General features: G+C 43.0%; 2 protein-coding genes across 4 annotated transcripts in view; one reads left to right on the top strand and one right to left on the bottom strand.

Annotated features, from left to right (window-relative positions):
- The first annotated feature begins 75 nt into the window (after positions 1–75).
- On the top strand, positions 76–3,657 carry RPP38 (ribonuclease P/MRP subunit p38). 3 transcript variants are annotated; one of them, XM_075492734.1, is made up of 3 exons: positions 119–196; positions 503–554; positions 2,597–3,657. In XM_075492734.1, exon 3 carries the CDS (start codon positions 2,633–2,635, stop codon positions 3,482–3,484), a length of 852 nt encoding a protein of 283 aa, XP_075348849.1. In that variant the 5' UTR covers positions 119–196; positions 503–554; positions 2,597–2,632; the 3' UTR covers positions 3,485–3,657. The 3 variants fall into 3 exon arrangements, with proteins under 3 accessions (XP_075348850.1, XP_075348849.1, XP_075348848.1); XM_075492733.1 differs by lacking the exon at positions 119–196 and adding an exon at positions 1,922–2,085 and having other exon boundaries at positions 516–554; XM_075492735.1 differs by lacking the exon at positions 503–554 and having other exon boundaries at positions 76–196.
- A 4,509-nt stretch (positions 3,658–8,166) lies between these two features.
- The window catches only part of NMT2 (N-myristoyltransferase 2), a 33,684-nt gene continuing 29,042 nt past the window's right edge, over positions 8,167–12,808 (bottom strand). Inside the window, exons 11-12 of the mRNA XM_075492732.1 lie at positions 9,027–9,164; positions 8,167–8,825 (exon numbers count right to left, since the gene is read on the bottom strand). Coding sequence (XP_075348847.1) covers positions 8,805–8,825; positions 9,027–9,164 — 159 coding nt within the window. The 3' untranslated portion in view covers positions 8,167–8,804. The remainder of the gene's footprint in view (positions 8,826–9,026; positions 9,165–12,808) is intronic.

Genomic DNA, 12,808 nt, shown 5'->3' with positions numbered 1-12,808 from the left:
GCCCCGCCCCACCGGGCGGTGGCGGCTGAAGGCGGCCGGAGGAGGGCAGCGGCGGCAGGGAGGATCTGCCGTGCCGGCGCAGAGGCGGGCCGAGGGAAGCGCTGAGGGGCGGAGCGGGGCCGCGCTGGGCGTCAGCGTGCTGCGGCCGACGGCGTGTGCCCGGGGACCGGGGCGGCTGGCGGAGGCCGCGGTGGAGGTAGAGCTCGCTCGCCGCCGGCGGGAGCGGGGCGGTTGCGGCCCGGGCCCTGCTGCAGCTCGGCGGTCGGGCGGGGGAGGCCGGCCCGCTCCCGCGGCGGCGGCAGTCTGGGCCCGGCCTGGCCTGCAGCTGCTCCGCGGGCAGGCGGGCGGGTAGGGGCGCGGCGGCTCCTGCGGGCCAGGCGGCGGGGTGGCCGGGCCGCGGCCGAGGCGGGCGGGTTGGAACCCCCTGCCTCAGGGACCCGCCGGTGCGTTTTCAGCGCGTTCTGCTGGAGCCGCGTTTCAGTCCGTGTTTCCCTGTTGTCAGGAGCTGGCTGAAGGCGTTCACGGAGCGGTTTGGAGAGGGGGTTCTGGCGGAGGTAAGCGTGGGCGGCGTTTCTGCGTTTCTCCCTTCCGCAGGAAGCGAGGGGGTCGTGACGGGGGTGCGAGGTGGAGGAGCTTGGTGTTTCTTCTTTTTGTCTCGTTGCTTTCTTTCCTATTCCTGCATGCTTGTTTTCCTCAGTAGTGCGCGTTTTTAAAAGAAAAATGTAATCTTTCAACTGTGAAATCTCTCATGTTTTGCTCCTTTCTCATGTACAAGTCTGTTGCTGACTTTGCTTGATACCCCCTGTAAAAGGTCATCAGAGCATCCCTAATTGAAAGCTTTTAAAAACGATAACCCAGAGCTTTTTTTTTTTTTTTTTTTTAAACTATCATAAGCTTCCATTTCTAACTCAGTCACATGTAAGATTTCTGGTGGTCATTTCCATTATTTAGTTGTTTCCACTGTTTGGTTGTTGCCACTGTGATGGTAAGCAAAAGGGATTAGATAACTGCACGGATGATAGCTCCATAAAGGACTAATAAAACAAGTCGGCAGATCTTCCATCTTATATCCCTGATGCAACCATTCTGGGTGCTTGGGAGCAGAGGGGAATGGCGGCCCTGCCCTCCCTAAACAGTTTCTCCAGTTCCCAGTGTTGGAGGCAGACAGATGGGCTGGATGGACCATGGTCCTGGGTGGCCCTGCAGGGCATTTCATAGGCTCTTCTGAGAGTACTGAGAGGGGGACACAGTGCTTTGTTGTATTTTGAAATACTTACTCAGTTTTACTGTTCCCTGAAAACTGCTTCTGTGTTTTTGACTGTCATGGTGGATAACAGCTTCACAGTTCGCATTGCATTTGATACAACTCCGTTTGATGCATTTCTCCTACTGGCTTCCAGATGGGGGTTTAACTGAGGGAAAATCCTTCCAGATAGATGTTGTTTTATGGCAGTACATACTGTTGGGGGAATGTCAGTGAAGATGGGGGTTGTTGGGTTTTGGTTTTGGTTGGTTTTTTTTTTTGTATCAAGGTAGCTTACTACTAGTACACAGAGAACTGCTGTGACTAACAAAATGGTATCTTGTGAGTATCTAAAGGCTGTCACTCAAGAGATGTACATAAATGCTATCCATATGCCTACCGGGGTAACTAGGAAACCTAGGAGAGAGTTTCTCCTGATTTGAAACCTGAGCTGCTCTTACTCTATAAGTTTGGTGTGCAACAATGAAGATATTACTAGTTTAGCAAGGAGATGGTAAATAGTAACCCAAGCAGGAGTATGGGGACTTACTGAGTTACCAGGGCCTTGTAATCAGGCCCACCTTCAGCCTTCATGTCTTCACTGTTACTCTGGACTAGATTAATGAGAGCTAGAAGTATACTTCCTCTGCTCCTGTTTCATTTTTCTCATCCCTAAAGGCATGGTCTACGTGACACAAGAGTAAAAGACACCTTCTGAATTTTCTGAAGGCCTGTAGAGGATTGCCTTCCTTCAATGAAAGCATAAACTAATAGAGTCTGCAGATTTCTATCATACCTTCTAAATGCAGAGAAACAGAAGACATGGATTAAAGAATGAAAAGGCAAACTAAAGTTTTAAAAATCCTAAATAAATTCAGGAACTTGGAGCTTGTTTCATGTTGCGATTCTGGGTTTGTTTTTGGTTTTTTTTTTTCATGTCATAATATTGCTATAATGCAGCTGCACAACAGTGAAAATTGAGTGGTCCTTCAACTTGTGGTTCGGGGGGGGGGGGAGGGTGGCGTGTGTGTTTCATTTTTTCTTTTTAAATCCATAATACTTCCATCTGCTTTTGTTCCACTTCAGAAGGGTCTCTGGTCACTGGAGTTGCCTTGCTGTCCAGTCTGCTGGGTTTTTTTATTTATTTAAAAAATAAAAGCAGCACAGCACGTGCCTTGTGGAAGATTTGTTGAGGATTAGCACTGAGCTAATGTGAGGAGGGTGGTAGTTGACAGTATCACTTTGAGATGTGATGTTTCTCTTCTGCATTCCCAAGAGAAGCTTCTGGTAATGATGTCCACAGCAAACAGTACAGTATTTGAACTAATGTTTACCTCTTTCTTCCCTTCACAGCTAGGGTGGCAAAACACAAAAGAGAAGAACCTCAGGATGTCTGTAATTCAGCGAGGGACGGCAACACTTCGTAAAGCAAAGAAAATCACTGTAAAAACATGTCTAGATAACCCCTTTGTTTTTCAGTGGAAAACCATAGATGGAGAAGATATGCATTTCATATTGCAGACCTTAGAGGAAAGGATTAAACATACTGGACTTAAAAAGATTGAGACTCCAAGAAAGAAAAAACGTTCCCTTACAAAAAAACAAGTGGAAAGAAAGTGTGATGTTAGCACCAATGAACTCCCTAAAGAGGAGGAAACAGAAGGCCATCGACAAAAAGCAGGATGGACTGACATAAGTATCAGAAGACAGCTTGCTATTGGAGTTAATGAAGTTACAAAAGCATTGGAAAAAAATGAACTACTTCTCTTGCTGGTGTGCACGTCTGCAAAGCCTGCCATGATCACTTCGCATCTCATTCAGCTGAGCGCAAGTCGAGCCACACCAGCAGGCCAGGTTCCCCGTCTGAGTGAAACAGTTGCACCACTTCTTGGCTTAACATCCATTTTAGCACTAGGCTTTAAAAAGCAGTCTGACAAATTTACCGAAGCAATAGAAGCAATAGTTCCAAAGATACCAGCTTTGGAAGTGCCATGGTTTCAGTACAGAACTGAAGAATCTGTGGCTTATGCACATACAGATTCTTCAGAAAATCAGGAACCCGAGCAGCTTGCAGAGGCACTGGGGGATGAGCTCACAAGCCAGAAGCGGAAGCGTACAGAAAGCAGTCAGCTCGATCTTTCAAATGTAATTTTGCAGCCTTTGAAAATCAAGAAACTTGTTCCAAATCCAAATAAGATAAAGAAACCACCTCGCAAAAAGAAAAAAGCTTTTTCAGCATAACTGATTTTAGTTTGGTTCTTCATACTAAACTGTTTTTTTTAATGCAGTATGGAGTACAGCTCTAACTGAACTATTTTGTTAGGCTTTACAGTGTAAAGCACTTGAATACAAGGTGAAATTTATGTTGCACTCAGTTGAGGTACCTTCTGCTTTAATAAAGAATATTGCTCCAACTTGTGTGTGAGTCTTTACCTGGGGGTAAATAATTTCATTTGCAGCTGGAGATCACAGAGTTAAAATCAGTAATGAATATGCTGAAGTAATTTAAGACATAAGTACATATTTGGAATTAATGCAAAGCATTAAACAAACTTTGTATTTCTATACAGATGAACATGCTTCAAGCAAAATGGATTTAAGTATAACTATTCAAACAAATCAATCCCAAAAGTGAAAGTTTATTTAAACAAAGGTCCATGCCGGTGTAACTCTTTTAAAGCTGGTTCAATGCTTGTTTCAAGTAAACAGCTTTAATGGCACAGGCACATTTCCCTTTTGAATTGTCATAATTTGCTCTGCTGGACAATAAAGAATGTATGCAGACTGCGGTTCTATCTAATACCTGGTGTCCAATAGGCTGAAGGAAAAACTTTATTTTCAAATACAAAACAAAACCAAATTACTGCATTTTGAAAAAAGACTTCCGTATGCAAACTATTAACACACATCCCATGAGAAAATGTAAACTAACTTGAACTCAATTTGATTTCTAAATGGAGTCTAAAATTATTTCCCAGGAAGTTGAGATAAGCCATGTACTGTTGCATGTAACGTAGATGACAGCTATAACCACTACAAGACTGAAAGCACACCACATCATACATAACTTTTGAGTTTCCTTTAGTTTTACTCAGGACTACAAACAGTTTCCTAATGAGACAGTTGTGTTGTAGGAAGGAAAGGGAATAGAATCATAGAATTTTTTAGGTTGGAAAAGGCCTTTAAGGTCGAGTCCAACTGTAAACCTAACACTGCCAAGTCCACCACTATACCATGTCCCTAAGCACCACATCTACACATCTTTTAAATACTTCCAGGGACAGTGACTCAACCACTGGCCTAGGCAGCCTGTTCCAATGCTCGACAATGCTTTCAGTAGAGAAATTTTTCCCACTATCCCATCTAAACCTCCCCTGGTGCAGCTTGAGGCATTTTCCTCTTGTCCTATGGCTTGTTACCTGGGAGAAGAGGCTGACCCCACCTCTCTACAACCTCCTTTCAGGTAGGTGTAGAGAGCAATAAGGTCTCCCCTCAGCCTCCTTTTCTCCAGGCTAAACAACCCAAGTTCCCTCAGCTGCTCCTCATCAGACTTGTGCTCCAGACCCTTCACCAGCTTCGTTGCCCTTCTCTGGACACACTCCAGCACCTCAATGTCTCTCTTGTAGTGGGGGGCCCAAAACTGAACCCAGTATTCGAGGTGTGGCCTCACCAGTGCCGAGTACAGGGGCACGATCACTTCCCTACTCCTGCTGGCCACGCTATTTTTCATACAAATAGTGCTGCAATTCAGACAACCAAAATCAACAGCCTAGCAATTTACTTGGTGCTCTATATTTTAAGCAAAAGCCAGCACAGTACTGTAGAAGAAAGTGTAAAATACCTTAACTGAGTTACTCTGTTGTTCCTTAAAGACAGAATTTACATGTTGTAGTTTTCAGAGATTTGCTAATCCAGATTTGTAGTGCTATCAGCTAGCTAATCTGTTTTGCATTTATTTAGAAGTGACTTTAGTTCATGATACCAACTGCAAAGGAAGGCAGTAGGAGTGATTCTGTAGTCACCATGCTCCCTGAAGTTTAAACAAAACAAAGACATTTAATGCTAAAATTTTTCCCCTCCCTGGCTGAGGGTGGCAAGGAGGGAGATGAAAGGTTTTTTGCCTTGCTTTGTAGTCCTTCATACATGTCATACGCTTTGGCTTTTTGGATGCATAAAATTTTGAAGGCATGCTAGAACTAGCGTATTTAATTCTCATGCTGGCTAACTGTGACACTTAAATCTTGAAACAGAGCATTATTAGCTGTGGTAAAGAACATAAGCACAGCAACCATCTTTCAAGCACTTTGCTGCCTGCCCAGGTCTATAGCTCTCTTCAGGTATTTGCATTCCCTCCACAGATAGAAAGTTGCTCTAGGAAAGAAATTGTAGATGTTTTAGAAGATTGGTGGGAAAGGTGGTGGAGTGAGCCTTAAGTTTGCCAATCTTTATGAAACCATCTATAGGTTTTGAGGAGTCTTACCTGGTAGTTGTTCATAGCAAGCCTAATGCACAGGCAGGCTCAACTTTGGAGACAACAAAAGAGCCTCTCCTGTTGAGCTGCCGACCCACACTGTTGAGTGGCACCCACACTGATAATACCCTTTAGTTAAGTACCTGCTTAGGAAGCGAGAGTGAGTTGCCACAATTCCACCTCCTGAGCAACTGTCCTATTGCGTGGGTGCAGGCTGGGACACCTTCAAGGTTCACATCCTCTTGATGCTGTAATACTTCAGCAAAGCACGTGAGATGAAGAGCATGGCTAGCCAAAAGGTTTGAGCACTCAACAGGGACAGAAGAGACCATGCAGGATTACACAGCTGTTAGGTAACACACACAGGTTCATGAACAGGACTCTCTAGGAACTGCCCCAACACCTAGGCTCAGATGGCCCCTTCCCTCATGCTCTCTGGCCCTGGAAGTTTTCTCTCTCAGCTACAGCACTGCACAGCTTCTACAGGAGCACGACCCTGCCCTCCTTCCCCTCAGTTAACGTGCAGCGTGAGCCAGAAAATAAGACAAGAGATGTTTATCCATCAGATTCAGAAGCAAAGGGCACTGTTTTCCCAGAAGACAGGACAGAGTGACCACACTCCTTCCTTCATGTGCAATTACCCCAAGACTAGGGCAGAAAGCCAGGCTGCAGGAAACCCAGGTTCAGGTCTTCTACCTGGACATATTTGGTCCCATTGTGGCCTCAACGCTTTTCCAAACAATAGTACTGGGGAGCATTTGCCTTCTGATTTCAGAGAAGAGAGGAGAAAAGAAAATGTCTGCCTACCATTTCTTCCACTTGCATTTTTTTGAGGGGAGGGAAGGCAGAGAACATGAGCACATCATTCACCTAGCATTCAAGACCACTTGCCCAGATTAGGGAGAGCTGGGTCGTGATCGCTTCCTAGCAAGGAAGTACCTTAGCCAGGAGGACAGAGCTATGCCCTGCTATCCCACCTCACGTTAGGCAGCAGCTGAGTGAGGATTGCCCAGGCTCTGCCTCTAGAGCCAAAGCAGAACGCACAGAGCACCGTGGTGAACCTCCTCCTCATCCCAGTGGGCTCCAGTGCAAACGCCCAGCCGGGAAGGCACCCTCCTGCCTTTTAGGAGTTAAGAACTTAAGTCTTCGATGGAGTTGAGATTAAATCATCCTTCTTGTTACCTCAGGTATCACTACCATTGACTACATTTTCAGGCACTTAATTCTGCTCAGGCCTCACACAGAGTCAAAGCTCTCTCTGCATCATCTTTTATGACTGCTACTAGCAGACAGGCATCAGAGTGGCCAAAGTTGTAAAGCCCAATTGCACCATTAGATGTCTGAAAGATCTCCTTTGAAGCCCCTTTAAATTCAGGGGGTCCCGAGCTGGTGCCCACCCAGGCGTCAGACAAACTGTGTTCAATCCCTTCCTTTGTTTGAAGGAGGTCAAATGCTTTAATCACAGAGCTATAACGCAATAAGGGAAAGTATTTATCACTGTCGCTAGGGCAGAATCCTCTCACCACAATTCAACAAGAAAAAGAAACCAAACCACAAACCATTCACACATTGGAAAAGGAGCGGGAAGAAAGAAAAACCGCACTGCTATAAGGAGGTGGGTAGGGCTAGCAGTTATGAAGAACAGAGAAATTTATCTTCATCTGAATTGAAGTTTTCAGGTACAGAATGCAACTTTCAGCAAAATCTGCTGTCAGAATTACAGGCATGTTTAAAAGGAAAGTTTAGACATTTGCATTTCATGAGATATTCAAGTCACATTCAAAAGATGCTCACAGCACAGAGGCTTCACTACCACAATTTGGCACTTTCAGCTAGAACAGTTTCTTACTGCAGATTTTCTCGGTGCTCACGTTACTGCAGCATCCGTGAGCCGAAAGAACTGCTATCATATCTAGCTATGACGCTGGAATGCATATAAAGTGCTTCAGAAGCCGCTCTGGTTGCCGAGCATTCATGAGGGAATTAAAACAGCTCCCCCAACAACCAAGATCAGCCCTCCTACAATTCAGGAAGCGCAGTGCACAGACTTCCAAGGACTGAGGGTAGAGCACTTCTCTTCTGCTTACCAGCCACATATATAGCAAAACTTCTTGTTCCAAAGTCAGGATAAAAACACTACCAGGAACAATTTATGAATACATATTTACACAAGATACTTTTCATTACAGACTTCATAGGAAATCAAAGTAGACAAAGGAATATGTGCAATTTTGCAGAAGCGTTGAAAACATTCAAACTATAAATATCCTGATAGCACTACTAAAATTCTTAGTTTTACACACAGGCTGATGTTATTCTACTGAGGAAAAACTAAGGTTTTGTGCCACAACTGTAAATTAAGTACAGTAATGTATTATCATTCCGGCAACATAGGTAACACCTGCACTGAACAGTGCGATACTGTTAAATCAATCCACTGATCTATTGAAGATCAAAGTACAAATCTGTATTTTTATTGATTTGGCAGCGTTGCTCATGGAGAAACAAATGCACTAGTTAAACCAGTACATTGTCATACTGCTCCAGTTACAAAAACATCCAGGACTTTCATAGAGCTACAAACGTATTGTACTTCATGATTTTCCCCCAAATGATGATATCCACGTGAAGTAAATAAGCAAAGATACTCAAGTTTGTATCCTTCATTCTGTTACACTGACAAACATACACCACCACTTAATAAATAGAAATGCAGCAGTTCATCCACATAATAGCAAATATTTTTGTACCCTAATCCACCACTGAAGTTCAGTTTGTACAAAACAGTCTTTTCTACAGAGTGGAAAAAAAATACCTTCTTCTCATCAAGGTGCAAGCTAAGCTTTGAAACTTAAATGAATGTGCTTTTATTCTTTTCATGGACAATAAAAGAGTTTCATGAACCTTCTGATCTATCTGAAAATGCATAAATTTGGTCACATATGGATGTCTTCATTGTTCAGGTTTAATGGACTATTTCAGTATCACTGACGTTGTGCTTTTACTCCTCTTGAACAATACCGTTCCAAGAGTTATGGAGATCAAATTAACTCAAACGATGACCTCAGAGTTCTAGAAACATAAATGTCCTCATTGTAATACAAGACCGACCTAAAGAAAGAAGAAAAATATAGTATTTTAGTTCAAGTATGGCAATAAATCTAAACATCGTTAGTTTTCTGCACCTCAATTATGGATCTTAAATATGACCAATTAAAAAAGTTATTTTAAAACTTCTGCCCATTTTGGCCAGTGTAGATTAATGTACCATTATACCTAACAGAATTCCGAAGCTCTTTTTTTCTCTCTTACCTTTTCGGATTCCATGCCAGGACACCTCCAGTTGTACAAATAATACTGCAAATTTCCATCTCCAATCCCAAACTTGAGTTTTTCCAGGAATGTTTTGTTTTCCATTAAGTCTAGTGCATTGAACACATCAAATCCTTTCTGGCAATAGCAAAACATTTTTTTAAGTTTACTTTTTAAAGTTTCAAATGACGCATAAATGATACTTTACACAGTGGCATACAATATCCAAGAGACTAGGCTAGTTAAGTGGAAAAAAAGACAAGGGAATAAATCCTGCCTTTTAATTAGGTACACACACAAAGAAATTTTCCCAATAAAAAGTGAAGTATGAGGCACAACTTTGCTTGAAGATGATCTCCAAAAGGGTAGGAATTTTAAAGCCACTTTCAGGGGTAAAGGTCTGAAGAGTCCCTAAAGCATTATCCATTATTTTATCCTTATAGATATGCATTTTTTACAGTCACATACAGTGTTTTGACACACATGGCCTATTCCAGTTAAAGCTGCATAAATACAGCTTACGGTGTTCTTCAGACATTTATCATTCTGTTAATGATAAAGATTTTATTTTTGTGATTTGGTCCTTTTCTGAAATGCCATTGTCTTTAGAACTCCCATCTTTCAGATGGTACTCCTCCTCCCCTACTCATGCACCCTGTACCAACTCCTCTTTTCATCAGCTTCCCAAATTCACCACTCAAAGAGCCATTTTGCTCTCAGAACAGCTACATAGCCGAATTAGTCTCAGGGTTTTGTGTGGCAACACAAACATACTCAAATCCCAACTCACTGTGAACTCTTAACAAGCAACATAAAAACAAGGTCAGTTAAGCCATCACAGTGACAATCATGTATGAATAGCTGAATTTGCTTGGGGGTCTGGATATAAAAGTCCATTTATTTGCAATTAACTGCCAGGAAGTCTGACCTAAGATCTTGGAGTTTTAACAGCACAAAGGCAGTGCATCAGCAGGACTTTCTATACTCTAAGATAAAAATAAGTTACCAGACAATAATGCTCAGTTACTTAAACACAAGAAGATGGTAAGGAACATTCTTTACTCAGTACAAAAAATGGACGTAATTTTTTTCTTTAAATAAGCACCCCATATTAGGAAAAAAGGGGGTTAAAGAAAAAAGAGCATTTTAAGCTATCCATCAGCTTAGGACTATTTAAAAGAAAGTCACAAAGCACAGTGAGTTTAGTAATGTTCCCCACTACCTTACTCAAAGATCATTCTGTGTGCAGATGAAGATATGCTAAGTTAAATGTGCTGTGAAAAACACACAGAAACAAGACAAATAAGGTGGCAAGGATTTGACACTTGGCATCTAAAGAAGTAAATTTTGAAATATTCCAAGTTAATAATAGACAGTAACAGAAATCTCAGAAGGCAGGAAGGGAAGTGGGGGAGAATAGAGACACACTGTAGGTATAGACACACTAATGAAGCTCTGCAATTAAGCACTCAAAATTCAAATAAATGATAAAGACTACAGATGTAGTTTTAATTTAGTATCTAAACATCCGCAGATTAGGTTCAGGTTAATATCTTCTGAGAAGTATAAAAAAAGTTCCTGTTTGAAGATACTTCCTCCACAGCTCTGCCAGATCATTAGAGCAGACTCAGAAGTGAAATTCTTCCCTATTTATAAGCTCTCTCCTGTTCTAGAACGAGAAACTTAGTGTCAGCTTCAACAACAAAATATGCAGGGTTTTGGTGGGATTATCCTGCTGCAAAATCCCACTCTCTCCATGCAGAATACATGGAACCTAAGTGCATAACTCCATATTTTGGGTTTTGCTTTGGAGGTCAAGCATTGTGTCCTATAATTGTCAAGATTCTACTAGACTGAGTTCTATGCTAATTTTATATAGCATAATATGAAGATAAAAGTCAATATTAAACTGACATGCAAACCCTGAAAGCAATTTGCTGAGTTGAATCTGTACCTCCAAAATGCATTCTTTGGGAGTGAAAGTACAGAAAGGACTGTGGTGGGTTGTCCCCAGCCAAGAGCCAAACACCCACCCAGCCTTTCACTCGCTCCTCTCCCATGGGATGGGGAGAACACAGAAGGAAGGCAAGACAACTTGTGAATCAAAATAATGACAGTTTAATAGAGAAAACAAAAGCTGCACGCACAAGCAAAGCAAAAAGAGCAATTCATTGACTACTTCCCATCGGCAGGCAGATGTCAAGCTGCTTCCTGGAAAACAAGGTCTCAGCATGCATAATGGTTGGTTGGGAAGATAAATGCCATAACCAGGAGCATCCCCCCCCTTCCTCCTCTTTTCCTTCAGCCTTTATTGCAGAGCACAACATCATATGGTGGGAATATCCCTTTGGTCAGTAGCAGTCAGCTGTCCCGGCTGTGTCCCCTCCCAACTTCTTGCCCACCCTCAGCCTACTTGCTGGCGGTGAAACAGAGAAAGCCTTGAGGCTGTGCAAGCACTGTTCAGCAACAGCCAAAACACTGGTGTGTTATCAGCCCTGTTTTAGTCACAAAGCGCAGCACCATATGGGCTGCTAGGAAGAAAGTTAACTCCATCCCAGCCAGACCCAGTACATTTGTAAACAAAAAGCTGTGAATAGGAGTGCATTTATCATTTCTCTTGCCTTGCCTCACCTCTCCTCATCTAGAAGTCCATGTGCCAGATCTGCAAATGTAATTCAGCATCTAATGATGCAGACGGGCCCAGCAGGGACTTTGGAAATCCACAGGTGCCTAAATCCCAGTATTCTAAGTATACGATGATCCATTTAAAAGAAAAGGATTGCACGTCACATTCAGAAAGAAATGTAGACAGGGGAAGGTGCAAAGCCTTGCGGTTAGACCATGTAACTGCTTCTTTACCCATTCCATCTGTGGCCTAGTGAATGGCCAGCCACTCAGCTCCCTATGCCACACTTAAAATGGAGACCAATGTTTATTCCTTTTTCCACTTTGACTTTTAAGAATAAGTAGTACTAGTATTTTTAACCACTTCTGAAAATTATACTAGCCACCTTCCTGTATCTTCATATATCTTAAAACCTTTCAAAGTCTGTCTCTGAACTTCCTTTGGTATTATTCTGGAGCCTGAGTAACAGGGTTCTATATTCCCCATGACTATCCAGGAGTTTTCCTTGCCAAGTAGTTATTCAACTCAATACTGCTTATAGGTCAACAAGCCTCAGCAAGCAGTTCATGTCATAGATATCTGCTCAGCTGCAGTGCTGCACGAACACGGCTGAGAGAGACAAGCTGAAGACTATGTGGCTGCTTTCATGCAGCCTGAAGTCTGAACAGATACAGCCTTTGCAGACCATCACTGGCTTCATACAGGATCAACACAGAAATCCCTGTGCCACATGCAGTGCGGACAGCTCTGAACATGGTCGGCTGGAGCACAGCTAACATTTGCTTGCACTGAGCACTCATCTGGTAGGTGTAATACCACAAGCAGTGCGGTGGCAACACTTCAGCTGGGAGGGGCAAGCTTCAAGCATGAGGAACAGAAAACATGCCTATGCTCTGCAGTGTGTTGGGAATGGTTGCTAGAATGGATGCCATGGACTGGATGAAGCCTGTGCAGTGCTGTGAATTGCCAGGGCTAAATGGGTCTTTGAGAATTCATTCAGAGTGCTGGGATGTGCATCACCTGCACAGCTCCGTACCACAGACTACATTGCCACTGGCGTTTGCACTGCACTCTCATGAAACCCTGATGATTAAGGACTGAGCATTAGTTTTTCATCAGACAGACTAAACTCTTACAATTCTTATGTTTAAAAACT

The sequence above is a fragment of the Mycteria americana genome, chromosome 2 (assembly GCF_035582795.1).
Source record: "Mycteria americana isolate JAX WOST 10 ecotype Jacksonville Zoo and Gardens chromosome 2, USCA_MyAme_1.0, whole genome shotgun sequence".
Lineage (NCBI taxonomy): Eukaryota > Metazoa > Chordata > Aves > Ciconiiformes > Ciconiidae > Mycteria > Mycteria americana.
Note: the sequence above shows the minus strand (reverse complement) of the source record. Positions and strands in the feature narration are given on the sequence as shown.